Here is a 26,858-nt window from a genome sequence, read left to right as displayed (position 1 = left end):
TAGATCAAACTTTAGTCAGTTCTGATCATTTTATAGGAGATGTTTACAGAGGGCTCATTGGTTACTGGCTAGTGGATGCATACCGCAACCCTAGTCAACCTCAGTTTGTTGCAGTATAGCTTCTATTTTATGCGCCTTTTAATCCGGTGCGCCCTATATATGAAACAATTTCTAAAATAAAAAAATCAATGAGGGTGCGCCTTATAATCCTGTGCACCTTATGGTGCGAAAAATACGGTATACTGAATTTTAAATTGTTTGATGGTTTAAATTAAATCACAGTCAGAAACACTTTACAAAAAAAACATCTGAATGTAATTTTAATAGTACAATAGAGCAGTACAAAGCAAGGGCAATAAATTATCACTCAGCCATTCAGACACAATCCCTGATACAATGACGCATAGTATGGCTTAACTGCATGCTTCTGGAGCACATACGATAGCAATAAAAACTTTGTCTTTAATATGAAAGTAACAGTTTCAGTCTGACTCTATTATATTACAGTGGAGTTATAGAAATACAGTATTCAGGTACAAGAGCCATTGTATACAATTATGTTCCCAGTGCCTCTGCGGTGAGACATTCTTTAGGCATGCTCCAGTCACATTTGCATACAATTTTGTGACAAATAAATCAGCTCACATGTCCTCAAAACAGCCAGTGGCTGAATAGTGTGACTGGTGTTCTCTGAACCCCTTGAGCTCTTTGTAAATTAAATATTGCAAAAGCATACAACTAATAGTCAGTGCTTGGTCTATTTGGGCTCAACGATTGACCATTTTCAGTCCAAGAGGTTGCCAAGAGTTGTTGCCATACTAGGAAATCAATCCTAAAAATGCACTTAGTGTTAATGACATTGTTGTTAAAATGAGCAAATAGTCATTCCTTCGGCCCCCACACTAAAGTGCTATCAATTTAAATCAAAAATTGGTTGACTAACAAGACAGTCAAGATCATTATTTTCAACTGGAGGTAGCAAAAGCAACCACGACTGAACTGATGATATTAATCTTTCCAAAGTCATACCAATTAAATTAGAGATCATTTAAATAAATTTAAAACCTCACTTTGATAGTAGGTTAATCATTAATGCAGTCATTTTGCAAAATGGTTAAAAAAATTCACAAAAAAATACTGGTAGGCTTGATCTGTGTAGTAATTTCACAGAAGCACATCTCACTCTTTTTGGTTTTGTAAACAATAACATTCTAGGAATTTCTTACTGAAAGCCCTGAATGGAAAAACATACTATATGTAACTTGCAGTACACATCTTTTTATGAATATTTTGGCCCTAAGTTTTAAATTCTAAGATTGAACAAAATATTATGGCCAACGTAAAAACATCCAATAATGTGTAGTATATACATTTTGTGAAACAGTTGGTGTAGTATTTGTTTTTTTTAACACTGTTGAATTTTTGGGGATCTTAGAGCGACAAGTAAAAGGCCTACCACTACAGCAACGCAAAACTCGAAAGAGTAAATCTAAGTATGTAAACAATTACAAATACAGTATGTTCTTACACTTTATCAGTGTGGTAGACTCATTTTATCATGGGGCACATCATAGCTTGGGTTTCCTTCGGAGGAGGATTAAACATTTTGATTACAATATATTATTGCGTATACACAATAAACTAATGGATTACTAGTTTTTAAAATTAGAATCCAGGAACATTATTCATTTATCCATTTTCCTAACTGCTTTTACTGATGAGGGTCGCAGGCACGCCGGAGCCTATACCAGCTGACCCTGAACCGGTTGCCAGTCAATCCCTGGGCACATATAAACAAACAACTATTCACACTTACACGATTAACTGGTAAAAAAATAAAAATTGCAAAATCTTAACATGATTACAATTGAAGACAATTTGCAATTTTGGTATTTTAACCACATGTGATGTGGTGGGCCAATCTGAGTTTGACACCTGTGCTAAACATTCCTTGCTTAAAACACTTTCGTCGCATAAATCAGGGAAATTATTTGATAAACGTAATGACACATACATTCTAGTACAAATCTACACTGTAACGCAAGCAGATTTGCTTAGGCAGAGTGCAGGTGGGTTACTGGCAAACTTTTGGGGTTGTGCACATCATACAGTCAGTAAAAACATGCACATCACCATTCCACTCATAACCATGCCAGCTGAGGTTTTGCACCACGGGTTGCTACCTACCGCCTCACAGTGCAGTGAGAGTACGGAAGATTTGAGTGAGGCAGAAGACAGATGCAGTGAGTGCAGTGCACTGTTTGGCTAGCAGCTTGGTGCTCAGGTCATGGCAGCTATGCTTTCTGCCGGCTCGCTCTGCTGCCAGACAAAAGTCCCTGAATGAGCGGGCCACGTCTTGCAGACCAGCAACTGCTTCTGCATTCCTTTGTTTACACCTGTCACAACTAGAAAACCATATGCACGCGCCAGCCAATTCCACCAGGGTCCGGAAACTATTAGCCAGAGCGTTGAGCATTTTCTCTGGACTCTGGCCAATGACAACCACTTCTTGGCAGTATGTTGTCAACCGCCTTGCCTCAGTTTGGAGCACTTGCTTGTTCTCTGTAAAGTGGGAAGCGCACGTTTCCCTAGGGTGAAAACCTCCTCGACCAACTACAGACCGATCAGCACTGATATTCTCCAAGACAGACAGGAGCTGATCTACATCCGCACGTAGAACTTGGAAGCCAGTGGGCGCTTCTGGGTAACGTTGCTTTCTAAGGCGATTAATGGTGTCTTTTTGGGTTTGAGTATGACGATACTCTGCATCAGATACAGGTGAGAGGAGGGGACTGAGCTCAGACGTTGCTGAGGACGGTAAAATGTGTGGATAAAAGGGAGGGTTTATGGAAGAAGATGTAAGAAGAGATGATGTTGGAGGATCGGTCATGAGTGGAAGAGGTAATCTTGAATTTTGCGTTTCGCTACTGCCTTGGCAAGAGAACTCATAGACGGTCAAGTCCTCATCAAAGCTGCCCTCTCTGCTGAAGCAGTTGGTGTAGACTGCTGGGCAACCACAAGCATCCATATTTAATCCTTCAACTACTGACTCACACCTGGACGTCAGCACAGATGTGCACCCAATCTCGGGTTTCAAGTTTGGAGTAGTCCCTTCCTCCCCTACTTGGGATGGTTCCTCCCAGAAGGTAAACACCTTGCAGCCTGATGAAAGTGGGTGCGATGAGTCTGTTGTCTGTTCTGCTGACCTACAAAGACCCATCAAGGGCCTGTCACTGCTGGTCCTTTGCGCAATTTGTGACTGACTATGAAAATGCAGACACGGCCCATTTAGATTTTGTGTCGTCACCACAATCGAAGGAGGGCTGCGGGTTGAGCGAGTGCTTACTTGTTGTCCTGGTATGCTTTCATCGGGCTTTGTATCTCTCATCTTTGATTCTGGAGGTACAATTATAGGACCAGGAGTGTCCACATTCAAATCTCTTCGGAGGCTACTCAACGTGGAAACTGGAGGCTCTGTTATTGGATCCAGAGTATTCTCGTTTATTTCAGGGAGAAATATATTTTTATGTTGTGGTTCAGGTTCAACCTGGACAGGTAAGGATGCTGCTTCATGATCTATTAAGTCCTTGGTTGGTGTTTCCTTTAGTTCTGATACTACAGTCGAGTTATTGGCTGAGGCTGTTTCAACAAAGAACTCACACTCAACCTCTGATCCTGTAACAGTTGTATCTGAATCATCTGACTCCATTTCCTCCGTTGTTGTCTCTTTAATTTCTTTGACATCATGAATGTTATTTACAACATGTGAAATATGAATGTTGCCCTCACCGTCCCTAATAGGACTTTGGGCTTCATTTTCCAACCCAACTTGGTTGAGGGTCTCTTGGGAACGTGACAAATAAAGAGGTAACTTTTGAATCTTCCCTCGAAGGGTGGAGGCAGACAAACGGTCCATAATGCTGGGGGAACAGGATTGGAAGATGAAGTGAGTTGGCAGAAGAGGCTCTTTGGCTTGATCATGGGCCACGGCAGTGTTAGCTTGAAGTGAGCTAGAATCAACACTTGGAGAAGTGTATTCTTCTCTATTAGTTTCAGCCATGCATAAAGCATTTGAAATATCAGTTTTTAATCCAGTCCCTGAATTAATTGTAGGATTGATGACACTTGTTGCAACTCCAAGTTTAGCTGTGATGGAGTTTATAGTGTGAGTGTATTCATTACTTTTTATATGGGTGGAAGTGGTTGAAGTTTTGAGACATTGAATACTAATCTCAGATTGATCCTTGCCTGTAGGTGAATCGACACCCATGGTGCAAGTTATAGCTGTTGTCCAATCATGTTTGTCAACATTGTTACCAATATAAGCAGTTGACAAGTTATTATCATCAAAAACATCAGAATTCATGCTGTCAGTGACTTCATCGTAAGCAGTCATAGCCACTGTAATCATATCAGTAGGTTCATTTCCACTTGGTGTAATTTCTAAATGTAACTGTGAGCTGTTGACTTTTTGTTTCTCCTCAGAGTTGGATGAAGATTTTTTGGTCGGGCTTTCTGGGAATTCTTTAGGTAAGTAACCACTTTGGGAATTGTGACAAAGTGGCAGTGAGGGCAGAGGGGATGAGGGTGGAGGTGGTGGGGGGCAAAATGATAAAAGTGTTGCATCATCTTTAGGCATATCATCCTCTGCATGTGAGTTTTGAACATGGGCAATCGGGTGAACACTCTTGTCATTCAACTCTGTCAGCCATGAAGTCATGATGAAAGTTTTGACCTCACGTTCACTGCAGTTCATTGGACCATTTGAATTGTCTTGGTTCTCTGTAACCTTCGACAAGAGCTTATCTGAAGTGGATGGGCCATTCCCTGTCACACTTTGTTCTTCCTCTGTTTTTTTCTCTCCCTCCTCCTCCTGATCTTTTGCAGTCTCTGGTCTCTCAACTCTACAGTCAAGACTTTCCTTCGCTCCTGGATCCAACCGACATCGCACAACAGTGATGGAAGGGGCAACTATCTTAAAGTGATCTGTGACAGATTTTGATTCCATCGCATCAGGTTCCATCTCCATTTCTTGTTTCCTGTTCCTGGTGCCTGACTCCAGAAGGTCGCTTGTTTGCTCATTGGTTCCACTATAAGAGGGAATGGGTTTTGACTCAAGCTGTGCTGGTTCCCCTTCAGAGTAAGTCATGGAGTACAGTACAGTAGAACTTGGATCATCAGTTTGTTCTAAAGGTTGAGGCTCAGAACTGTGGGCATTGCTACTTTCGGTCACAAAGTTGCTACTGAGAGTGGAATGGGCCTGGTTGTGCATCGATGTTGGGCGGGGTTCTGGATACGACACCCTGGAGGTATAATCAGTTTCCATGAAGGAACGACGCTTTCGGTGTCTTTTTCTCAGGTCATACAATGTTTTCTTGCCACTTCCTTTCTTGTCTTGTTTTTGCTCCTCCTCTGATTTTTCATCGGTCTTTGTATCTGCCATAGAGACACTGATGTCACTCAGGTTGAGTGAGCTTACAGAATCCAACTTCATCTCAGTGCTATTATCTGTAAGAAAAAAAACAACAGACAAACTTTTATAAAGTGTTTTCAATCCATTACTATACATAAAATACTTAACTCCAAATACCATAGATGTTTTACATGTAGATTTTAAACTCACACAATTAACCTTTCCTCATTGAAAACAAAACAAAATTGTCTCCTCAATACATGCATGCCACATCCAACATATGTGTTTGTGTGTTGTCATGTCAGTGATAACTAGTATATAATAATAATCATGCAGTGTATAAGCTTCAACCACTAGATGGCAGAATCCTGTAGATTTGCAGCCTACTCTTACAATACAGTACTGTTTTTCCGGATTCAGAATCGATGGGATAATAAACCAAACCACAGAGTTGCCATACACAGTTAAAAACACAGATACTAAAATAATTGGCATGCTGGATAATTCAAATTTAAAAATAGTAGAGGATTTTTTTCCCATTGTTCGCAGTTCATATGATATCTCGATAGCTATTAATCATCCAATCAATATTTCGGGTCATATTAACTGTCCATTTATCTTTGCTGCCACTTATCCTGGTCATTGTCATGGGTGAGATGTAGCCTATTACTTTTTAGAATAATTTAGAATCTTAATATGAATTTTGTCATATGTGTGTCTGTGCACAAGCACAGTAAAGCATGCAAAATCATTATATGCTAGCCCAATCCACTTCAAGCCCAAAAGCTTTGATGCTAGTTAGTATCAAATATTCATGGTATTATTTATTAACAAGAGTTAGAATTGGAACAGACAGCACAGTCATGACTGGTTAGCATATCTGCCTTGATGTTATGAGATTTGAATCATACCTCCGGCCTTTAAATTTCAAATATTTTTCTGGGAACTCTGGCTTTATTCCACATTCCAAAAATGACCATATCAGGTTAATTAAGCACCCAACATTTTTCATGTCTGTGAATGGTTGTTTGTCTTTATATGCCCTGCGATTGACTGGTGACCGGTAGAGGGTGTACTTTGCTTCTCATCAGCTGTTATACACCCCAAGCACACTGAATTATACTTGAGAACCAATAATGGAAACTGTCACCTTTTAGCTCCATGCCTGACGTTGGGTCATCAGGTGACGTGAAGCCATCTCTGGCGTCAAAGAACTCCTCATCGGAGCTGCTGTCTCCAAAGCCGGGTGGTGGCTGTAGGATTGGAGCTGACTCATGTTCGTTAACTTGACGCTGCTCTTCCACCATCTTCTCTCTTTCTCCTTTCTGAGTATCATTCACAGGCTGGGAAAGGCTACGAGCACTGTCAGGGGTGATGTTGGAGCAGAGTTTGTAGTAGCAGCTGGCATCTCTCTGGTCAAAGTTAAACACAAAATCTGAGTGGGAAGAGGCCGAGGACAAGGACGGGGACTGTGGGTGTCCCTTAATACTGCTCTTCCTGCCTGTTTGTTTGGAAACATAACCTTCACAAATTTTGTTGTCAATCAGCATATTTTTCCTTTTCCTCAAGCTCTTCTCTTCAGCCTCTTCGTCGTCACTGGCTTCCGGAGGGCTCGGCAGGAAGTCCACAAGGCGAGAGAGCTCAGCGAAACATATGCTGTCCTCTTCAGTGTAAGAGCTGGTGGACTGATTGGTAAGGTGTGTGTCATGTGAGATGGGGGAAGCTTCCAAATGTTGGTGATCAACTAGGTCATCAGGCCTTCTGTTGTCCCCTTCATCACTATTGTAGGATGTCAAGTGAAGAAGAGGATGGGAATGAGCAGGTGGAGGAACCAGTGAGTTGGCTCCAGAGTGTGGGCGAGCATAGGGATGAATTTCAAGGGGTGAATAGATTTGAGCATGATTTTGTGTTGACACAATTGGATGCAAAGAGGAAGAGGAGCATGAAATCAAGTCGTCTTCCTCTAGGAGGTCGAGAGAATCACTGGAAGGGCTGGTAACAATACGAGAGTCAGTATGACATGAATCTGATTGTGATGGTTGGTCCTCTGCTATTCCACTTCCCAACCTAGATTCCTGTGGCTCATTTTCAAGTTTCATATAATCCATTTCTGGTTGTCCAACATTTTGGGCTGCTTTCTCCCTGAGCAGTTTGTTACACTCATTCTCATACGCAGATAGATGATTTTCTCTTTTTGTATCAGCATCATTCTTGTCTTTTTCCCTTTTGTCTGACGATTTGGTATTTCTACATTCACTGTCATGCTTGTTTCTCCTGACGTGCCTTTTCCTTGCCTCTGGCTCTGAAGAGGATCTGACACGTGGGCGGCGTTTGGCATTGAAAGACGGATGGGTGACAGGCGGCTCCATGTCTAAGTCGGACGAATGGTCTGAGTCGCTACCACAACGTGAAACATAACCTGTGGACCAAAATGAAAAATGACATTCAATAGCTGAATGCATTCAATACTGTTTTAATCGCTTCCAGGTTTTATTACGCTAAGCCTAATGGGACTTCTTGGAAATATACAGTATTTGATTTGATTATATGAGCTGTCCGTGTACCCTCTTCAGCAGACACTCTGTGTTTTTTTGGGACGTCCATCCAGGGAAAGATGTTGACATTGGGGTCAACAAATACTCGACAGTATCCTGCTATTAGGCATGACATATCTTTCGCTGCAGCTGTCTCCAGTAGTAGTGTGATCGGCTGAGGATGAGAGAAAGTAGCAATAACGGGTCAAAGAAGTAGGGGGATTAGAAAAATAAGAACACAAACTGTAATGTAAGGACAGACTTGATCAATCACAAAAAATATACGTGTATACACACATAAGCCATTGTGAGCTGTATGCAATCACTCTTACCCATCTGCTGCAGATATACATAATTCAAAAAATATCTATAATCAATACAATACAGATACAATAAAGAAATTATCTTCTTTTGGAACTTTAAAGAAGCTGTATTGTATTTTTAAGCTTTCCATATTTAACTATAGGCATGTGTGCATATACGTATAGACACACACACACGCATGCACACACGCACACACACACGCACACACACACACACGTGCGCACACACACCGTTTTCCGTACTATAAGCCGCTACTTTTTTTCACAGGCTTTTGAACCCCTGCGGCTTACAGTTCAGTGCGGCGGCTTGTTTAGGGATTTTTCATGATTTTTATGATAATATGTATGTATGTATGTATGTATGTATGTATGTATGTATGTATGTATGTATGTATGTACAGATGGGTGGACGGATGGATGGATGGATGGATGGATGGATGGATGGATGGATGGATGGATGGATGGATGGATGGATGGATGGATGGATGGATGGATGGATGGATGGATGGATGGATGGATGGATGGATGGATGGATGGATGGATGGATGGATGGATGAAGTACATTTTATAGTTTGGCCGGGGGTGCGACCCACCAATAGATATCAGAACTGCTACTTCAATAGAAATATTTAAGACATGAATAAAGACAAATTTTTATGCCAGGGCCTTTTAATTAACCTGTGGTGGCCAATTTAGCGGGAGCTTGTGTTTTTTTTTTTCCTCCCATCTGTGCTCTCTTCTCAAAGGTTCTCATTTTTCCCCTAGTAGGGTTTTTTTTTTAGTTTTTCCTTGCCCTCCTGGGATCATGGGATGTTTGAGAATAATTGTCAGTTTTTGTACATGTGAAGCCCTTTGAGACTTGATTGTGATCAGAATCAGAATCGATGTATGCACATCCACATTTACAGTAATAACAATGTGTGTGAGTAAATGCTCCAGGTCTTACCATAATGTCTTGCAGGTATATTTTAACCAAGCCGACCTTTTCAGACTCGGGAACAAGCTCGAGGCGTGTGATGTTGTTAAACTCTGTGAGGTTGGAAAGGATGCTCAATTTGTGGTTGATCACCTGACTCACTCCATAACGGGCGCCCACCAACAGTGTAACTGTGGACTCTCTGTCCTGGAGCTGGAGCGAGGGCAGAGAGCTTGTTAACCATATAGATACATATTTAATGCATACTGTATATCAATGTTCTACACCACTCGTTCGGTTCAAGGGCAGGGTGAACTGAAGGCTATGCCACAATGTGACTTTGTGTAAGACGGGGCTTTACCCCGGACTCCTTGCCGGCCAGGGAACATAATAACCATAATAAGAATAATCACTTACCACTAGGTCACTGTGCTGAAAATAATCAGGATATTAATGAATAAATGAGTAACATAAAAATGTGAAATTCTTACCATCATAGTTGCACTAAAGGTTTTCCCGCCATAAGACTTGAGATCACTCAGTTCTTCCAGATAATTGATGCGCGCTTGATTGACTGTCAGGCCCTTTTGTTTGGATTCATGTTGTGATTGGCTCTTCTTCAGCTGGAAGCTAATGGCCTTCATCAAATCTTTCTCTCGCATGTTTCTCAGCAATGTAGATGAAACAAAGTTGTCAATACCCCACGTTTTACTGCAGCAAACACATTAACACACAACGTGATCAGTTGGGAGAATTAAAGTTGCATACATACTCCACAGATTTTCAAAAAAGTTTTGAATCAAATTTAAAACTCCACTGTTGGTTTACAATATAGCGGTTGCATTGTAAGGCGTAATATGTGCATCGTTACGTGACTATCTTCAGGCTGGTCTTTGGGGACAGTCCATAGCTCGCCAATCTCTCCTGGATTTGCAGTGCGGCAAGTCGTAGAGCCGTGTTACACCTCATTTCCACTGCGAAACGCTCTTGCAGGACATCATTCACTCCCTAACACACACAGAAACACATGAGTCAGCCTCATATTTTCTGATTTACACGCATTTGCTTTTATCCTAAACAGGCTGGACTATTGCCAGGCTATTCTGTCCAGTGGAAGAAAGGTATCACATTTTGTAGATTGTACAGTACAACAACAACAAGCTCACAATGGCCTCCCACAAATTTAATTTTAATATCAATCTATTGATTTTAAATTAGTAAAAGAATGTGACCTATTATGTTTCTCTAAAATACTCCTTTCACGTCTCCGGCTCAAACCTTAAGAATACGTGAACCCCTGCAGGATTGTTTCAATGTGCATAAAACCAAATCTACAAGCACCTTTTCTCATCCCATTTAATTGGCGTTAAACCTGTTACCTACCTGTTTTGTTTTCTTTTTTTGCTTCCTCAAAACCAACCCTGTATCATATTACCCTGCTAAATAACAGGGTCATCTGATCTGGATAAAATGCTAGTATTCCAATGAATTTGTCAACAAATCAATATGGTGCAAAGCCATGTTGCAAAGTAGTTGTACATCGTATAATGTCTGTTGTTCAAACATTCTACATCAGGGATGTCAAACTCATGTTTTTCACAGGCCGGATTGTAGTCATAGCTTCTTTCGGAGGGCCATTATGACTGTCAACCCAAATAAATGTATGAGCACCTCATATTATATACAGTAAAAGCTACAAAACAAACTAACTAATACATTGTTTTCAAATCAGACGAGTAAAAACTGGTCAAATATTTAAAAAAAAAAGATATTATTAAAAGTGAAGACAATTTGCAATTCTAGTCATGACACACGGATTTGATGCACAATTTGTCTTTGCGGGCCACACAAAATGATGTGGTAGGCCGTATCTGGCCCTGAGCCTTGGAATGTGTTCTACATGGTAACATTACATCTTAATCCTAATTCCCATTTATGAAAAAATCTATTAACACTTTACGGACTCTCATGACCATGTCGTACATACAGTACATACAGCTAGTTGTGGACAATGGTTGGCAGGGTCATGAAAATAACTGTTGAAGTGTATCATAGGAAGAGCTTCAAAATACAACACACCTATAAATATATTTAGTGTGGTACCTTTAATCTGAGAGAAAATATCGACAAGCAAATTAAAGTAATGTATATCAAAAATGTCAGTTTGGGCACATAGAAGCTAAAATGCTAGCAGTAGAGATTACTGTTTCCACAATATACCTGCAAGTAAAGATACTCAAAGGCAGTCGGATCATCTTGTAGCAAAGTCTCAGGTAGTTTTGGAATGAAACAAACGCGGAATAGACATCTGTAGTCACGGGACTCCTTCTTCTGGACCACCTGAACTCAAACCAAAAGTGAAAATAAATATTTGTGTCACTGAACTTGTCTGTGCCATCAGAACAACAAGTCTTTATGTCATCGTACAATGTGCTCGGGAAGGATAGTCTAATTTAAACTGATGCTTAAGTTTTGACGACAAAATTAACACTCTAAATTGAAAATTACACCTTTGTGTGTGTTTGTGGAAAACTGATTGCAAGACACTGGGCAAGATTCACATTTCACTTTTAATCTTTCCACTATAATTTGTTGACATACGTACCAGGCCATTGTCATAGAGAAAGCAAAAGAGAGCACTGCATAGCATAAAGAACACACTGATTTCATAAAAAGAAAATGTAGACATTTGTAAGCATGGGACAATTTCCCCAGGGCAAATTGTACATGCATCCCTGTAGAAATTCTTACTCCCTTTGGGCCACAAATTACCTACACTTGTTATGAGCTATTTCAGAAAACTGCTTTATCATTGGGTGAGCTAATGCTTCACACATTTCCCTTTGTTTTAAAGTCAAGATTCACTTGGGTAAAAAATCTAATGGAAATGCATAGAAATAATCTTAATTATGCTTAATAATCTTAATAAGGAAATAATGACATAAGCATTTTCCATATAAAGACATATGATGAACTAATGCCAACATTTTGTGGGATGTGAGACAATTCAACTGAGATTCAACATTATAAATTTTGAGCAACAGCAAATTAGTAATTTATAATGTTGGAAATAGCAGAAATTGACATAATTAGCATGGATGTGCAACTTGTTCAAAGAAATGAGAAATTAAATCTGCTGCAAAGAGGTCAAAGAGATGTTGCTACAAAAAAACTTCAATACATCCATTCGGCGAAGCATGTAAAGAGTGTCGTGTCGTAGCAATACCTGCTGTATTTTCTCGTCATCATGTAGCAGAAGGAGTTTAGTGACACTGTATAGCTGCTCGAGCATCAGGGAGAAATGTTCAATATTTCTCAGAGAAAGTTTTTCCTTAAGCGTCATCACAATGTCCTGATGAAAACAACAACAACAATAGGAATAGAAATACACGATATAAGAGGTTGATAAACATTGTTGTACTTTATAAATAAAAATCAACCTTGCAGCTGCAAGTTTAGTGATGTGGGGGAACCAGCATGGCTTATGTGATGGTTACTTGGCAAAAAAAAAAGTGTCTTGATAAAATTTCAATTTCAAATTTGGTGCAGAAGCCATTAGACATGGCTTGTCATGATTGCAAAACTAATTTCGCTATAGGTTACATTTTCGATAATTTGGCCTCACTTTGGTTTCTGTGTTATTGTTACTAATGATGCACAGACTAATAACAGTACATTTTCAGGGGTGACCATGGTCATCCCCTGGTGACGCCCTTGGCTAGATGTGGGATGGCCAGTGGGATGGCTCGAGACTGACAAGGTGTGGCCATTGCCACCCTTTGCCATTATGTTCTTTCATCTCTTGCTTAGGAAATATCTCATTTACACATGTAATAATATGAATGTATGTTTAAACTTACCTTGACTGTTGTGCTGGGCTCGAATTTAAAAGCCTTGGTTTGCCCATTCTCCAGATACACCTTCAGAACATTAGGCAGGAATAGCAGTGAGTTGCCCTGCAAACCATACAAAGATTAAAAATAAAGGAGGAGTTAGACAAAAGCATAGTTTTTTACATGCGGAACTATTTATTCATTTTCATTCATTCATTTTCAACACCGCTTATCCTGTCCAGCTGAGTTCAGGCAAAAGTAGACAATACCCAGAACTGGTTGTGCCCCCTCCCTAACATGGATCTACTTGTTGTGCACATTAATCACAGTCATTATTGGGCAATGAGGCAAATATCGACTTGCATTTTCTCTGGGATTAGTAATGGGCACTCCAGCCTCAGTGGTTTTTCCCATACAGCTAATTTCACATCCGGTAACAGAATGGAAGAAGCCAGAGCCAGGCTTGTGTGATAAAAAAAAGACATCACTTATCTTGAGTGGACAGCATACAAGCAAGTATATGTCTGAGCACATATTCAACACGAACAATTTACAGGACACTTGCTACATCCTGCTCATCGATATACATAGTAACTATGTTGATTTAAAATATAATCCTTATGCTAAAAATAGATCCAACAGGGGTCTGTCCACATGACCACCAACTGAGATATTTGTCAACCAGGTGTTTCAATATACTCTGACTTTGCCCATATATCTCAGATGAGTTCACATGAATAGACGTCAGCACTATGCCATGCAGATCTGTGAAAACAGATCTGAAAACAAATATTCACAGAGAAGAGCGTCGTCATAGAAGTACTGTAAACGGAGATCGTGTTAACACTAACCTGAGCGTGCCCATTGAACTCCACCTCCTCAGCAAAGCGAACTTTTACGGGATTGGACTTGAGCTTGGCCCTCTTCTCAGGCGTGATAAATGATGACTTAGGGCCCTGAAAGATATACAAGGTACTAAAATGATTGCGGGATATTTTCATAATTTAATCAGCAGACAATATGATGCAAGTCATAGTATGTACTCTGAATAACAAACTAAAATTTAGAGGCATGACATTTTCTTCAAAGTGGGCATTCAGCAAGGATTGATTTCATTATGGCGTTTGTCTTCATTAGGGTTTTGAGTGTGCTGAAGCCTATTCCAGTCAATCACAGGACATTATAGATAAACAATCATTTACACTTACAGCTACGCAAAATGTCCTTGATTAACTTCACATGCATGTTGCAAAATGTGGGAGCAAGCCCGAGTGTCAGGAGAAAACGAATGCAAGCTCTTGGAGGCTGAAGCCATGATTTGAACCCCCAACCTCAAAACTGTGAAGCAGTTGAGCTAACGACGATACATCTGTGCTACCAACGCTATTGGCACTAACAATATGAACAATAATTACTTTTACAGTCTTCAGTCAATTACTGTATTTTACGGACTATAAGGCGCACCGGACTATAAGGCGCACATTCAATGAATAGCCCATTTTAAAACTTTGTCCTTATATAAGGAGCACCGGACTGTAAGGCGCACCATTAATGCATCATGTCAGATTTTTAATCCAAATCAAATCATTCTCCATTTTATCTTTTTTATTTCAACTTCAGACACAACAAATTACTTTATAATCACAAAATAATGATCCATAGTCTTTTTGATTCATGATTCATAGTCTTCAGCGGGCCACTTATGATTGAGTTCATGACACAATGCTTCGGGCCAGTTTAAATTTAGGAATTTGGTCCATATATAAGGCGCACTGTCGGCTTTTCTGAAATTTTTAGGTTTTTAGGTGCGCCTTATAGTCCGGAAAATACGGTAATGTGAAATATTCAATTCATTTTAATATTTTCAGTAACATGCCAATGAAACTCGTAGAAGCTGAAAGCTATGGATCAAATTAGATTAGACTTGCTACTACATCAGCAGCGGCATAGCGGAGAATTATTGAGGCCCAGTCTCATTTATTTAGTGATCCCATTCACATGAGTGAAGACATAAATTTGCTACTTGGAAACTGATTGAAGTGCAATGCTTGGACACTGCACACCGACATGCATATACAGTTCCAACCAACATACACACATACAATTAAGAGGGATCTAGCAGCAGGACCTTGGTGACAGGAGAGCTGTGTAGTAAGATGTTCAACCTGAGCCTTGATAACATGATGATTTATAGGTTTGTTGCCAATAAGAGCATACATGTGAACATTATTCATTGCATCCACACGATATGAAGGAACACACACATGCAGTATATAGTAAATCAGAAAAGTTCAAGGACTTGTTTCACAAAAGTCTTCCAACCCAAACTACAAACCATGAGTTTTCCTCTTCAACATGGAGCAGACAATCACAATTCATACATTCTGTAGCGTTTGCTTCAGATGTTTGGGATGACTGCAATACGGAGATTCCCAGAATAATTGAGCGGATGAATGTGTGGCAGAGAAGACTGGGAAAGTTCGTTCGACTCCAGGGGGATTTCTTTGAAAGGGATGATTTAACATTCAAATAGTTTTACATTCTATTTTTAGGATTAGAAATTCTGTTTTGTGACACTAGTCCCGGAACTTTTGTGATACAGCTTGTACACAGAGGTGGGCATTCTGTCCCAGACTTCTTTTTCCGGACTGACAGTGGATGGACCGACCGTTGATAGAAGCCCTTTACAATGACAGGGACAGATGAGGACAACTATGAATGCATGACAGACGGATGAGGATGGAAGGGTCCCTAAGTCGTGGATGAATGATGGACGACGGACCGACAAAATTTCTGTAACTGGCCACCTCGGTATATGTTTTGTCAATCTTTTTCACCTTTTTGTCACTCAATGTAGACAGTTGTCCATATGAAATTTAAAGTCTAGCTCTGGTGGCAATTCACACACTATTCATACTAATTAATCTAGCCATCCATTTTCGGAACCGATTGTCCTCACGGGGATCGCGGGCATGCTGGAGCCTATTCCGGCTGACTGGGCAGTAGGCAGGGGACCAATCGCAAAGCACATTTAATATGGTTGTATTTATACTTTGATGCTAAATCATCATTTTGTGCTATGGGGTATATCCTCCCCTCAATATTTGTCACTGTCTTGCGCTATAAACCCAACTTAAAACCAAAACAAATTTCACATAAATTCTACACACTGATAAGTCAAATTTCAACAATGCCTGTTGCTTACAAATATGTGTATGACATTGGTGAGACACTGTGACTTACCAACATTGTTCTGAGTATAGTCAGAGACAATGACTCTTGACACTCTCTATGAAAAAGAACGGAAAGACATACATTAATAAAGAAATACAGGTAACTCAATTTAGATTTGGTGTTTACATTGCTACTCATGCATGCATTGTGTGTTGTGGTTGAATGAAGTTGCCAGTGTAAGTGCAGACCTGATTATTTCAGCTGCTTGCTCCGGTGTCAGGTCATCGACAACAACATTATTGATCTTCACAAGCTGGTCGCCAGGGACAAGACGGCCATCTGCAGGACCACCTGAATGCATAAAATGTTCTTGTACTATCACAATTGTGGGGGTTAGTGTAGGTAGCATCATGTATTCTCCTACACAACTTCAGGCTCTTTCATTTCACTAAAGAAATTTAGGAAGTGCGACCTGTTTCAATTGTAATCATAACATCGTCAACAAACACTGAGGGGAATAGCATTGAAAAGATTTGTTTGTTTCATTTTCAGTCAATGCATTCCTGACTTCCGCACTGGATTGCAGACAACAAAGAATCAAGCGCCTCAGGCAATTAATTGCTTGGCCAATACTGTGAACAAGAAAGTCCAATGACCTAAAGATTTAAGAAGGAGAATTGTCAGCTTAATAGTTGTGTTTGTTTGGAGCCATTTCTAAACAACTACAGATGCCAAGAAGATCATCAGTTGCAAATAAGTTATTTGAATTTGACCAGATTTGGAAGTAGAACAGGCAAAGAATCACCCTCGGGGGAAAGTAAAATAGGTAAGGACATTTGCAAACAACCCAGGAATTAAAAGTGTGCAATGCAGGCATGTTTAACTGAATACAAAGCTGATAGCAGGAAGCCATGTCCTATTCTGTTGTTCTGTTGAATGGCAATGTGTTAATTGTAACCTTTTGTCATCTAATGAAGCGGAATGTATTAAAACTGTTCTGTCTCTATGAGCCACTTGCATAAAAAGATCACTCTTACAGGACTGTGACATCATCATCAGCATGATGTGTGGAAATAAACCTCTGAACACAATTGTATTTATGAACAAAGAGCAAAAGCGACACATTTCACACTATCATACCTTGGGTGACTTCTTGAACCACGATAGGTGTCAGGGAAGAAAGTGTGAGGCCATGAGATTTGAGTTTTGGGTCCCGCTGGATCAAAACATTCAAGCGAAAGGGATAGTTCCGCTCCTCTGTGCCAGAGGACTCTGCTGGCCTCCCATCTATTGCAACTCTGTCTCTGCAAGTGGACAGAAACGAGTGAGTGAGTCATTGTCAATTTGATACTCATTGTCCTTTTTGTGCCTTGTGCTCAAGTTGTGATCAAGTTGTTAATTACCACCTTTAACAGTGCGAAAAACTATCACATTATTGCTGGATGTGTGTGTGTGTGTGTGTGTGTGTGTGTGTGTGTGTGTGTGTACGCACTTTAAATTTGCCAAAATGAAGCATCCTACACAAACTGTGTGTAGGAAAATCAAACTACTAATATGACATGAAAGACTTTCCAAAATGCGAGTCAAAACGATCAGCGTTTTAAATCCTTCGATTTTGAGCACTACCTGCTTCTCATCTCCCTTTTCAGTCCCCCCTATCAAAAGCAACTGGAGGCTAGAAACAAGATCAATGAGATGTGAGAATCATTTTTTTTATCTTCTCAGAATGATGTACGTATGTAAAACGTTGAAGCGATAGTGCTCAACATTCAAAATGAAACACGCAAAAAAAGAGCAAACTGCTAGTTGTAACTTCTACAACAAACAAAAGCAGTAAATGCTCCGGTGAATGAAATGAACAATACAATGTAGCCATCCATCCATTTCCTCTACCTCTTTTCATCATTCCTCCCCACACCAGTGATAAATCGCTTTTAACCCCTTTGCCTGTTCAACTAGATTATTGCTAATTTAACAAGCTTCACTAGTTTACTTTTAACTGCAACTCAGTTTTCAGACCGTAGACTAAAATGTTTCATTTAAAGAGGATTTATTAATAGTAGTAGATGGGAGGGAGGAGAAAGAGTGAAGTCTCCAACAACCAGTATGTAGGCACCCAATGGCCCGGACACTGAGTTTAATTACATTAGTCATGCAACCCTCTTTGCAATACATAAACTTATTGCATGTGCTGCATTGAGGTGACAGGTCATTTATCTTAAAAGTCAAGCCACACTTTAGATTGTATATACGCATATGCCACAGAACACACATTTTGCAGTTCTTCCAGTTGGCACTCAGCAGATAAGCACTCATCGGACTATGCTCAAAGGAGTATGCAAGTGCGCTCAAAGCACGTTTCTGTGCTCAACATTTCAATGGTAATTGTGGCAATTGTAGCACAGCTTGAGATGAGGGTTTTCTTACTGTTAATTTTTTATATCACAACACATTCTGACATTGATTTATTACCCAGGCCTAACATGTACCTCCCTATTATTTGTAACATTTGAACTACTGCTTAGAAATACGCTTCAGATATAATATTTTATATCCAAAAGTTTACCTGCCCAACGAATGAGACCTGCTGCCCAACTCCCGTGAACGTCTCAGCAATCTGCCCACCACCTGCTCCACCCTGCTGGTCTTGCGGGAAGGGGAGCGACTCCTGTCCTGCACTTCCATTTACCTGAGAAGAGGTCAAGTTTGCTAGAATCACAAATACGTGTTACTGATTTAATTAAAATCAAATGCCTTAAAAAAACTGTTGTTTTTAACCAAGACATCAAGAATATAAGAAATGGACCGTCACATACATTAAGAGGAAAATAGATCGGCTGAAAACCCTGTTGGCAGTTAAACAGGATCAAACAGCTCCCTAATGATGATCAGAAGTTCCACAAGGCAAAATTGGCATAAAATAAAACTAACATGCACATACACAGTGATACATGCTGGATATGCTATACTCATAAAGAGTAGTTAGGGTATAATAATTTTGAAATGATTGAAATAAAGGATGACTTGATCCCATCTAGGCTGTGATGTATTCCACAGCTGCAGGAAGCAATCTCTGGCAGACGTGCTTTGCTGATGATGGCATTAGCACCATCCATTAGAAGGAACAAGCGGATGAGGCGGGAAAGGAGCGGGTAAGTTGCCAATGTAAAAAAAAAAAAGCATAGAAGAAAGGACGACAGAAAATATGGTAACAGGTTAAGAAGACAAAGACAAATATCTTTTATTGCCTCTGACATCAGCCATGATATTTTCTGACTTCTTCACTTCACTCCCCTCTAATGAATCACAATTTGTGTTTATCATGGTTACTTGAGCTTACATTATTCAGCCACTAATACAACACCGTAATGGAAGATTACCACCAATTAATGTTGCGATAGAAATAAAAACAGAAGAAGAAGAATCTCACATTTTTTCTTATAATGGATTTTCTGTGATTTTCTATTCCTGACCATCAAATTTTTATGAATATTACTAGAATATTGATCATGGTCTTGTAGGCCTTAATATAGAGTGCCCATGCATTTGTTTTCTGTAAAGTTATTGCCATTAGGGTTGTGGGCAACTAGAGACCATCCCAGTAGATTTAGGGCATGAGGTTGGGTACACCCATGAAATGACAGCAGGCCATTGTAGATATAAAGACAAATAACCATCCACACTCACATTCACACTTATAGGCAAGTGATGAGCTGATTAATTTTCATAAAAACATTTTTTTTCTGGGGGCAGGGGGGTGTAATAAACATGCTTCCTGTATTACAGGGGACAGCCACACACTCATATGGCCTTGGCAGCCTTATTAAAAAAAGATGACTCAGTGGGAGAGGATTTTTTTTTTTTGAGCACATATACAAGAAAAAAATCTTCTCTCCCAAACTGGTGTGATAAGCTTCTTATTTAGGAAAAAAATTATGATGCAGCCCTTCCAAATTAGGGGAAACACTGTAGCGGTAGTTAATAATTACATCGACAACGTTACCTTTAGTCAGAACACCGACCATATTTTTAAATCTTGTAATCCTACTTTTCAGCCCCAAAAATATGTCCGAGGTGAATTTCAAAAAATAGATTTTGTTGGACTCCCTCACATGTACAGTACATTGTCAATAGAATTGCCACTCCGTTCCATTTGACTCTATTCCAGGTTTCTCTGTAATCGTTCGCAAATAAGTCACACCCTTCTCCTCAAATCTAGCCGCCTTGCTGATTGCGTGTGTGTGTGTAGGATGAGGAAGTAGGCAGCCAGCAAGTGTATACAAACAATTGCGAAACGAGAATGCACGTTTACGGAGGAATACATTTTTTTTTTTTACTTACTTACTTTCTTTTTTACTATAAAACAAAAAAAAATGTTAGTGTGTACTTGTTTTTTCTAGTGTAAATATGTTCTTGTTGTTGTACATACGTATGTAGTTGTTATTGTAGATATGTTGTTTTGTATTATTCACTAATAAATGCAATTGGTAGACAGACACCTTGTCATTTAACCAGGAGATCCTTATATCCATTTAAGATACTACTTACTTGCATGTTATTTTGGTTAAATACAATGTCGATTTCTGACAATAGCTGATTGTTAACAAAACTATTTAGCAATCATACCATTTTTTAAGCCCAGCATAATGAAAGTTATACTATACATGCTAAATGCAATAAAGTCACAGTGCTGGCAAATGAGATTACCAAGTAGTGTATGTCTGCAGGCAATGACAGGGACTTTGTGCGTCACCCACGCTTAGCCAGATTAGAATGTGTTTCGCCTTAACCTTACAGGTCTGGCTAGGGCAATGGACAAAGTTAAACGGGATCACAGACAGTGTCTGTGGTTCACTACACACTTCCCTCTCGCTGTCTGCCCCATGTAGTACTTATCCCATATTCTGCTAATAGTCTAATCTTGTCATTTGTCTTTTTATATACAGCTATAAAAGGTTTGGGGTTCACAGACCAACAGACCTGCTCTCAGCCCTTTGTGTCAGGGCTCCACGTGGGCGCCACTTAAAGTCCCATCCTACTTCTCCATCCATCATTATGTTGAAGAGGACCAGCCTTCATTACCTAATGACAAACACAAATTCATAAAACTCAGTTATGGTGCATAGGAAATCAAACATCAACAAATTAAAAGGCACCAAAACAATGGTATCCTCCAAGTTTTTATTATGTGTAGCTACTACCTATCATAACCATTTTAAATCTGACTTGAGCAAAACTCAAAATACCTAAGTCAGCATTTTAGAAGTGCCTTTTTTATTTAAAAAAAAAACAATATTCCCATTTAGACATTCAATGGTCCAGTCTTGTAGTCGAACTGATTATGAATTCAATGTTTTGTGAGGTAGGTGGATGCCTATTCTAAATGTAGAATAGGCTATTAGCGACTAGCATAGAAACTCCACTTACATAGAAAGCTGTCTCCCTTTGTCAGGGGTGTCAAACTCATTTTTTTCACAGGCCACATTGTAGTCATAGCTTCTTTCGGAGGGCCATTATGACTGTCAACCCAAATAAATCTATGAGCACCTCATATTATATACAGTAAAAGCTACAAAACTGACAAATAACTCGTTTTCAAATCAGACGAGTAAAAACCCATCAAATATTAAAAAAAAGATATTATTAAAAGTGAAGACAATTTGCAATTCTCGTCATGACACATGAATTTGATGTACAATTTGTCTTTGCGGGCCACATACAATGATGTGGTGGGCCGTATCTGGCCCCCGGGCCTTGAGTTTGACACCTGTGCCCTATATGATTACAGCACAAAACATTGCATACAGCTGCACAATAGTAACACTTCCTTGCAAACGTCCCTACTCAAATATTTTGTGCTTACACAGATGGAGAGAGCGAGAGAGAGAGAGAGAGAGAGAGAGAGAGAGAGAGAGAGAGAGAGAGAGAGAGAGAGAGAGAGAGAGAGAGAGAGAGAGAGAGCAGCAACAAAAAGAGAAAACAGAATGGGAAACATCTCAGCAGAAATTAATGTAGAAATAGTGGGATAGACCACCAATCAACGAATAAAGGCGTCAGGGAGGGAAAAGAATCCGGAATTTGGAGAAAGAACAGGAGACAGCTTGGGGAGACAAGTGAGAAGGGGGGGAAAAAATGATGGTCCTGCCAGGCTAGGCTCTTTGTGCTGTTTGTTGAGTCCCACTTGCCCCAGCTCCAAACACCATGCATATTTAATGAGGACCTCGCAAAGCCCTGGCAAAAGTCCCATCAGCCCAACTGTCAAATACTGACTCAAGACTTTTCTTTCCTGTAGCTCTCACTCTAGTCAATTTTTCTGTCGTGTTTTATTGCTTGACTTGATCATATTTACAGTGTAATGGAAAATTATTTACCCAATTGGCTTTTTTTTAAAACATATTTCTTAAAGTAACATTTACAGTACATTGAAAAATTATTTGCCAAATTGGCTTTCTTAAATTACAACCTCCAATTTAACATGTTTTTTTTTAAATAAATAATTATATGATGGATATGCACAAAATAGTCTGTGTTAAAGTGAAATAAACCAGGAAAGGAGGTTATTAATCAGTTCAGCAGCAAATAGCTCAGTGGGGGCTTAACACTGATCCATCATCTCATTACCTCAAAATCAGTGAAAGATGGTGGTGGCAACATCATGCTGTGAGGATGCTGGAAACTAACATAAAATAATACTTAACATGTACGCTGCACTCAACAAATCATATTCTCATCCATCTAGCAAGCATTAACATTTGAACATAAAAGGCCATGCTGTATGTGACTTTTTCTTTGTGAATGTAGGTTTGGTGAGTTTGAGTGTGTTTGTGTTTGAGTGTTTCAGTGTGGGTGTGTCCTCGTCAGGGGCTGCACGCATCAATAATGTATTCGGATAATGCAGCCACTTCACTTTGCCAACAATTTACAGACATGTCAGCGCACAGATGAGGATAGACACTGAGAGTAGAAGGAGGGAGACATAATATATGAGGTTCCAAAGAACACAGTGTTCATTCACACGAAAACAAAAAATAAATAGAAATGTTAAAAAATGTCAATATTCCAAATGTGTTGCCTCTGTTTAAAACTTGCAGGGAGACTTGCTCAATAGGAATTTGAATATTTTGCGTCTTCTTCACAATTGAGAAAAGAAGAGATTTGCTCATAGGAATTTGTAATATTTTGTAATATTTTGCATCTTTTCACAATTAAGGAAAAAATGCCATCACAATTGTAGTTTTGTGGTGAAGAGAAATATTCACCATATTTATAGAGTTAATTTGTTCTCTCACCTTCATCTATGCTAGCAAGCTTTGAGTAGTGACAAAGAGGTCATCATCATGGCAGAAATGAGTGTCTAGGGTCACCCTGAAGCATCGGCGCAGATGGCATTTTGGAACTGGCTGTATAGCGCTGTCAACAAATAATTTCAAGTCTGTGACATATATTTTTGTGTCGCGCCATCAGCTTTAATTTGTATTCAAGTACTTTCATGTAGTAACTGGATTTTTTTCATATGCAGCAATTGTGCCCAGCCAGTTTGTGACCATCTGATTTCTTATGTATGTATGGACCAGTTCAAAAGTGCTTTTTCCGAATTTCATAGTTGTGTTTACAAAAGACTGGTCAACTGTGACTAAACCCTGGAGAACCCTCCCTTGACTGACTTAGCCTGCTCACATTTATCAAGAATTTCCAAGAGGCCAGGAGGGTCAAGTCGACAAAATAAATATTATTTTTTTCTACTTTGTACAGATACAATGAGTGAGTCAATATCTTTGTACCTGAATTTGTGATTGTGATTTTGCGAACAAATTTTAAACATTCTCAGACCATGCGTAGGAACAACTAATGAAGGATCAGCTGCTGACAAAATGTCAAAATACATATTTGATATATTGAAACTACAGTCTTGAATAACCAATAATAATAATTCTAACAGCAAGTACTCAAGTCAAAAATGTGCTAAGGAGATGTCACATTTAGCATCATTCTGTTCAAGTGCTTGGATGTGCTAGTGTTCTGCATGTGAGTGTATCCTTGGCACTGTGCGTCACTTGAGCACCTGTGATGCAAGCGCCCGAAAATCCATCGAGCCGCTCGCATTAATCCAATACATCAAATTTTTTGCATCGATGCAGTAACCGCATCTCTTAATCGTGATTATGTTTTCTGTGTTTTCATTCTGTAATTAAAGTTCAGAATTAATGAAAAATGAATGGCATGGAGGCACATCATGGAAAATTCACTTGTTTTGCATTTATATTCATTTTATTGTGTACTTGGAGTCTCCAAGATTGTAGAAAAGTGTAATCTATCCCTCCAGGTGCTGCAGAGATACTTTTATGATCTGTTTCGGGGCTATTTTTTTACTCCATTCGGTTTTCTCCGTTTTCTATTACATATTTGTATCTATTACATCACATTCGTTGGGGCGGGACTACCAAACAAGGTAATGGGTGTGGCCAGACGGTTTCGCAAATCCGCCATCTTTATTACTCGGAGAGATTTTTGGAGTCCAAACAACTCAAGGATGCCCAAACGGAGCAATCAAAATGTTCATTTGTTGGCTGCATCAAGCCACACAACTCATTGCACCGTTCCCCAGCATCAGATCCTCAAAGAAGTGCTTGGTCAAATTTCAAGCAGTTTTTTCACATTTGTGGGCAAAATCCTGCTTGTTAAGGAGTCTTTCAGAAATCTTTTGTCAGTATAGAGAAGGATTCACCGAAAGACTTTATTTCGTTGATGGTTCAGTTCTTTCAATCTATGGAAACGACGGACACAATAGAGCAGTAAGCTTGAGATGACAAAAATAATCAACCGTATTTCACTTTCATATTATTGCGTGTCTATGTTGCACTCATCTTCATATCATTAGCGTCAGTCTTTCTGCTGATTTTAGAGCTGAAAAGGTCAGAACCGAGGCAACCTGCAATCGTACCAAAACCTTCTTGCGGCACGACTTTACACTGTGCAACACATTCACCCAAGCAATAGCACACCGAAATTTCCATCACATTTTGCACTCAGCTGAGCTAAATTTGCTGATCAATAACAATGCTACTTGCTGTATTGTGTCTATGTATAAATGTTTGCAAAACGGTCATCATCATCATCATCATCATCATCAGCAGCAGCAGCAGCAGCAGCAGCAAAATGGTGTTGCAACATCATGCAAACAGTGATATGCACACCGAGAGCCTTCATCGAATAGAAAACTTGATAAATGCATCAAAAATGTATCCGAGCCTAAAAATAACATCATAAATTAATAAAGCATGAGAAGGCCTTCCGAACTTGGCAGCACTCATTTCATCTTATTTCATCTGATCTCTTCTCAAGTCTCAATGGTAATTTTGATCCCAAATCTGGCCATGAGTTATATACACTGCTTGTGGCACAAAAATGTACACGTCCTTTGAGCACATGGAATAGCAATAATAAAAGTTGCCTGGTTCAGGGAGGAATGATGCAGCAAAATATTTAGAGTAACATTGTCCAATAAAATGCATGAGAGTGTGTGTGCACTTGAGATACAGTTGGTCACTGAATGAAGCTATTGATTTGTAACTGACTGTGATTTATTTGTGTAGTCATCAATTCCTCTGAAGTTGCTGAATAAAGACGTTGCCTACTTTTAGAAAATGTAGAGTGTTTTCTTTCTCAAGCTTTCTCCTGTCAGCAGTGAGACATCTTGGGTATTAAGTTCATTTTTCTTATAGAGCTCCAGTTCTTTCAGCACCACCCATCTGTCAGACTGTCTCTAATCTTAGAAATCCCCAAATAAAGCGCCATCGTCATTATGTCTGTGCATTCCTTTCATCATATCACTTAGTGTATCTAAATATGTAAAGTTGAGCAGTGGCAGGACTTTCTTGCATGTGTTATCCATGAGTGGAGGTGAAGCTACTTAATCACTATATAAAACTTTGATGGTACTGTTGTTTTTGATTCGGGTAGGTCTGAGGTAGATTAGCTGTCCGTTATGTAACTACTAATAGACACTTCTGAGGAATATACAACATCCATTGCACACATTGGTGGAAGGCATATGGTTTATTGACATATTTAATGGATTGTCAGAGAGTTGGCTCCTGTGCTGGAGTACCCTCAAAGGAGTATGCTCCTCTCGCCTTGCACTTTTAAGATTTAAGAAACAACATAATAAAATGTCAAATGCATGACTGTTTAATTTGTATTGTACCTTTTTACTCAGCAATCAGCTCCGTTTAACATGTGTACTACTGTATACCTCGAGTCGGGACAGAATTTTGGCAGAACTCAAGAACCGCGCAATAATATTTTTTCTTATTTTTTTTTAACCAGTGTATTGCAATTTCCTACAGTGTAGTTGTTATTCAGTCTTGTTAATGAGAGTTAAAGACCTTACCGAGCGGGTTTGTGTTTCTAATCCTCTCCAGAGAGGTTTGTGGGTGGAGGTGGTGGCGGGGCGGAGTTCACACTGTCCCGGACGTGGAATTAAAGCGTCCACAAAATAAAGACAAATAAATAAAAAACAACAATAACAACACAGATTCTCAACGGATGCAGCCCTCCATGTTAATGCAAATGACGCACGTTATCCACAGCTGGGGAGCGCGCGTGATACTGAAAGGTGAGACGCGCCGCACATGCACGCTACACAATCCTCTCTCTCTCTCTCTC

The 26,858-nt window shown here is 39.6% G+C and overlaps 1 protein-coding gene across 2 annotated transcripts; it reads right to left on the bottom strand.

Annotated features, from left to right (window-relative positions):
- Window positions 1–302: 302 nt before the first annotated feature.
- frmpd1a (FERM and PDZ domain containing 1a) lies at window positions 303–26,858 on the bottom strand. 2 transcript variants are annotated; one of them, XM_088373564.1, is made up of 16 exons: window positions 26,584–26,858; window positions 21,174–21,275; window positions 18,760–18,902; window positions 17,334–17,497; window positions 16,442–16,544; window positions 16,263–16,308; window positions 13,871–13,975; window positions 13,047–13,142; window positions 12,413–12,538; window positions 11,407–11,526; window positions 10,058–10,194; window positions 9,678–9,897; window positions 9,217–9,399; window positions 7,978–8,122; window positions 6,564–7,832; window positions 303–5,508 (listed from the first exon to the last, which is right to left on the bottom strand). In XM_088373564.1, exons 3-16 carry the CDS (start codon window positions 18,876–18,878, stop codon window positions 2,192–2,194), a joined length of 6,150 nt encoding a protein of 2,049 aa, XP_088229690.1. In that variant the 5' UTR covers window positions 18,879–18,902; window positions 21,174–21,275; window positions 26,584–26,858; the 3' UTR covers window positions 303–2,191. The 2 variants fall into 2 exon arrangements, with proteins under 2 accessions (XP_088229690.1, XP_088229689.1); XM_088373563.1 differs by having other exon boundaries at window positions 18,760–18,882.

This window comes from Syngnathus floridae, chromosome 4, assembly GCF_059516105.1.
Source record: "Syngnathus floridae isolate MCC-2025c chromosome 4, RoL_Sflo_1.0, whole genome shotgun sequence".
Lineage (NCBI taxonomy): Eukaryota > Metazoa > Chordata > Actinopteri > Syngnathiformes > Syngnathidae > Syngnathus > Syngnathus floridae.
The sequence above is the reverse complement of the archived record's forward strand: the minus strand, read 5'-3'. Positions and strand labels throughout refer to the sequence as shown.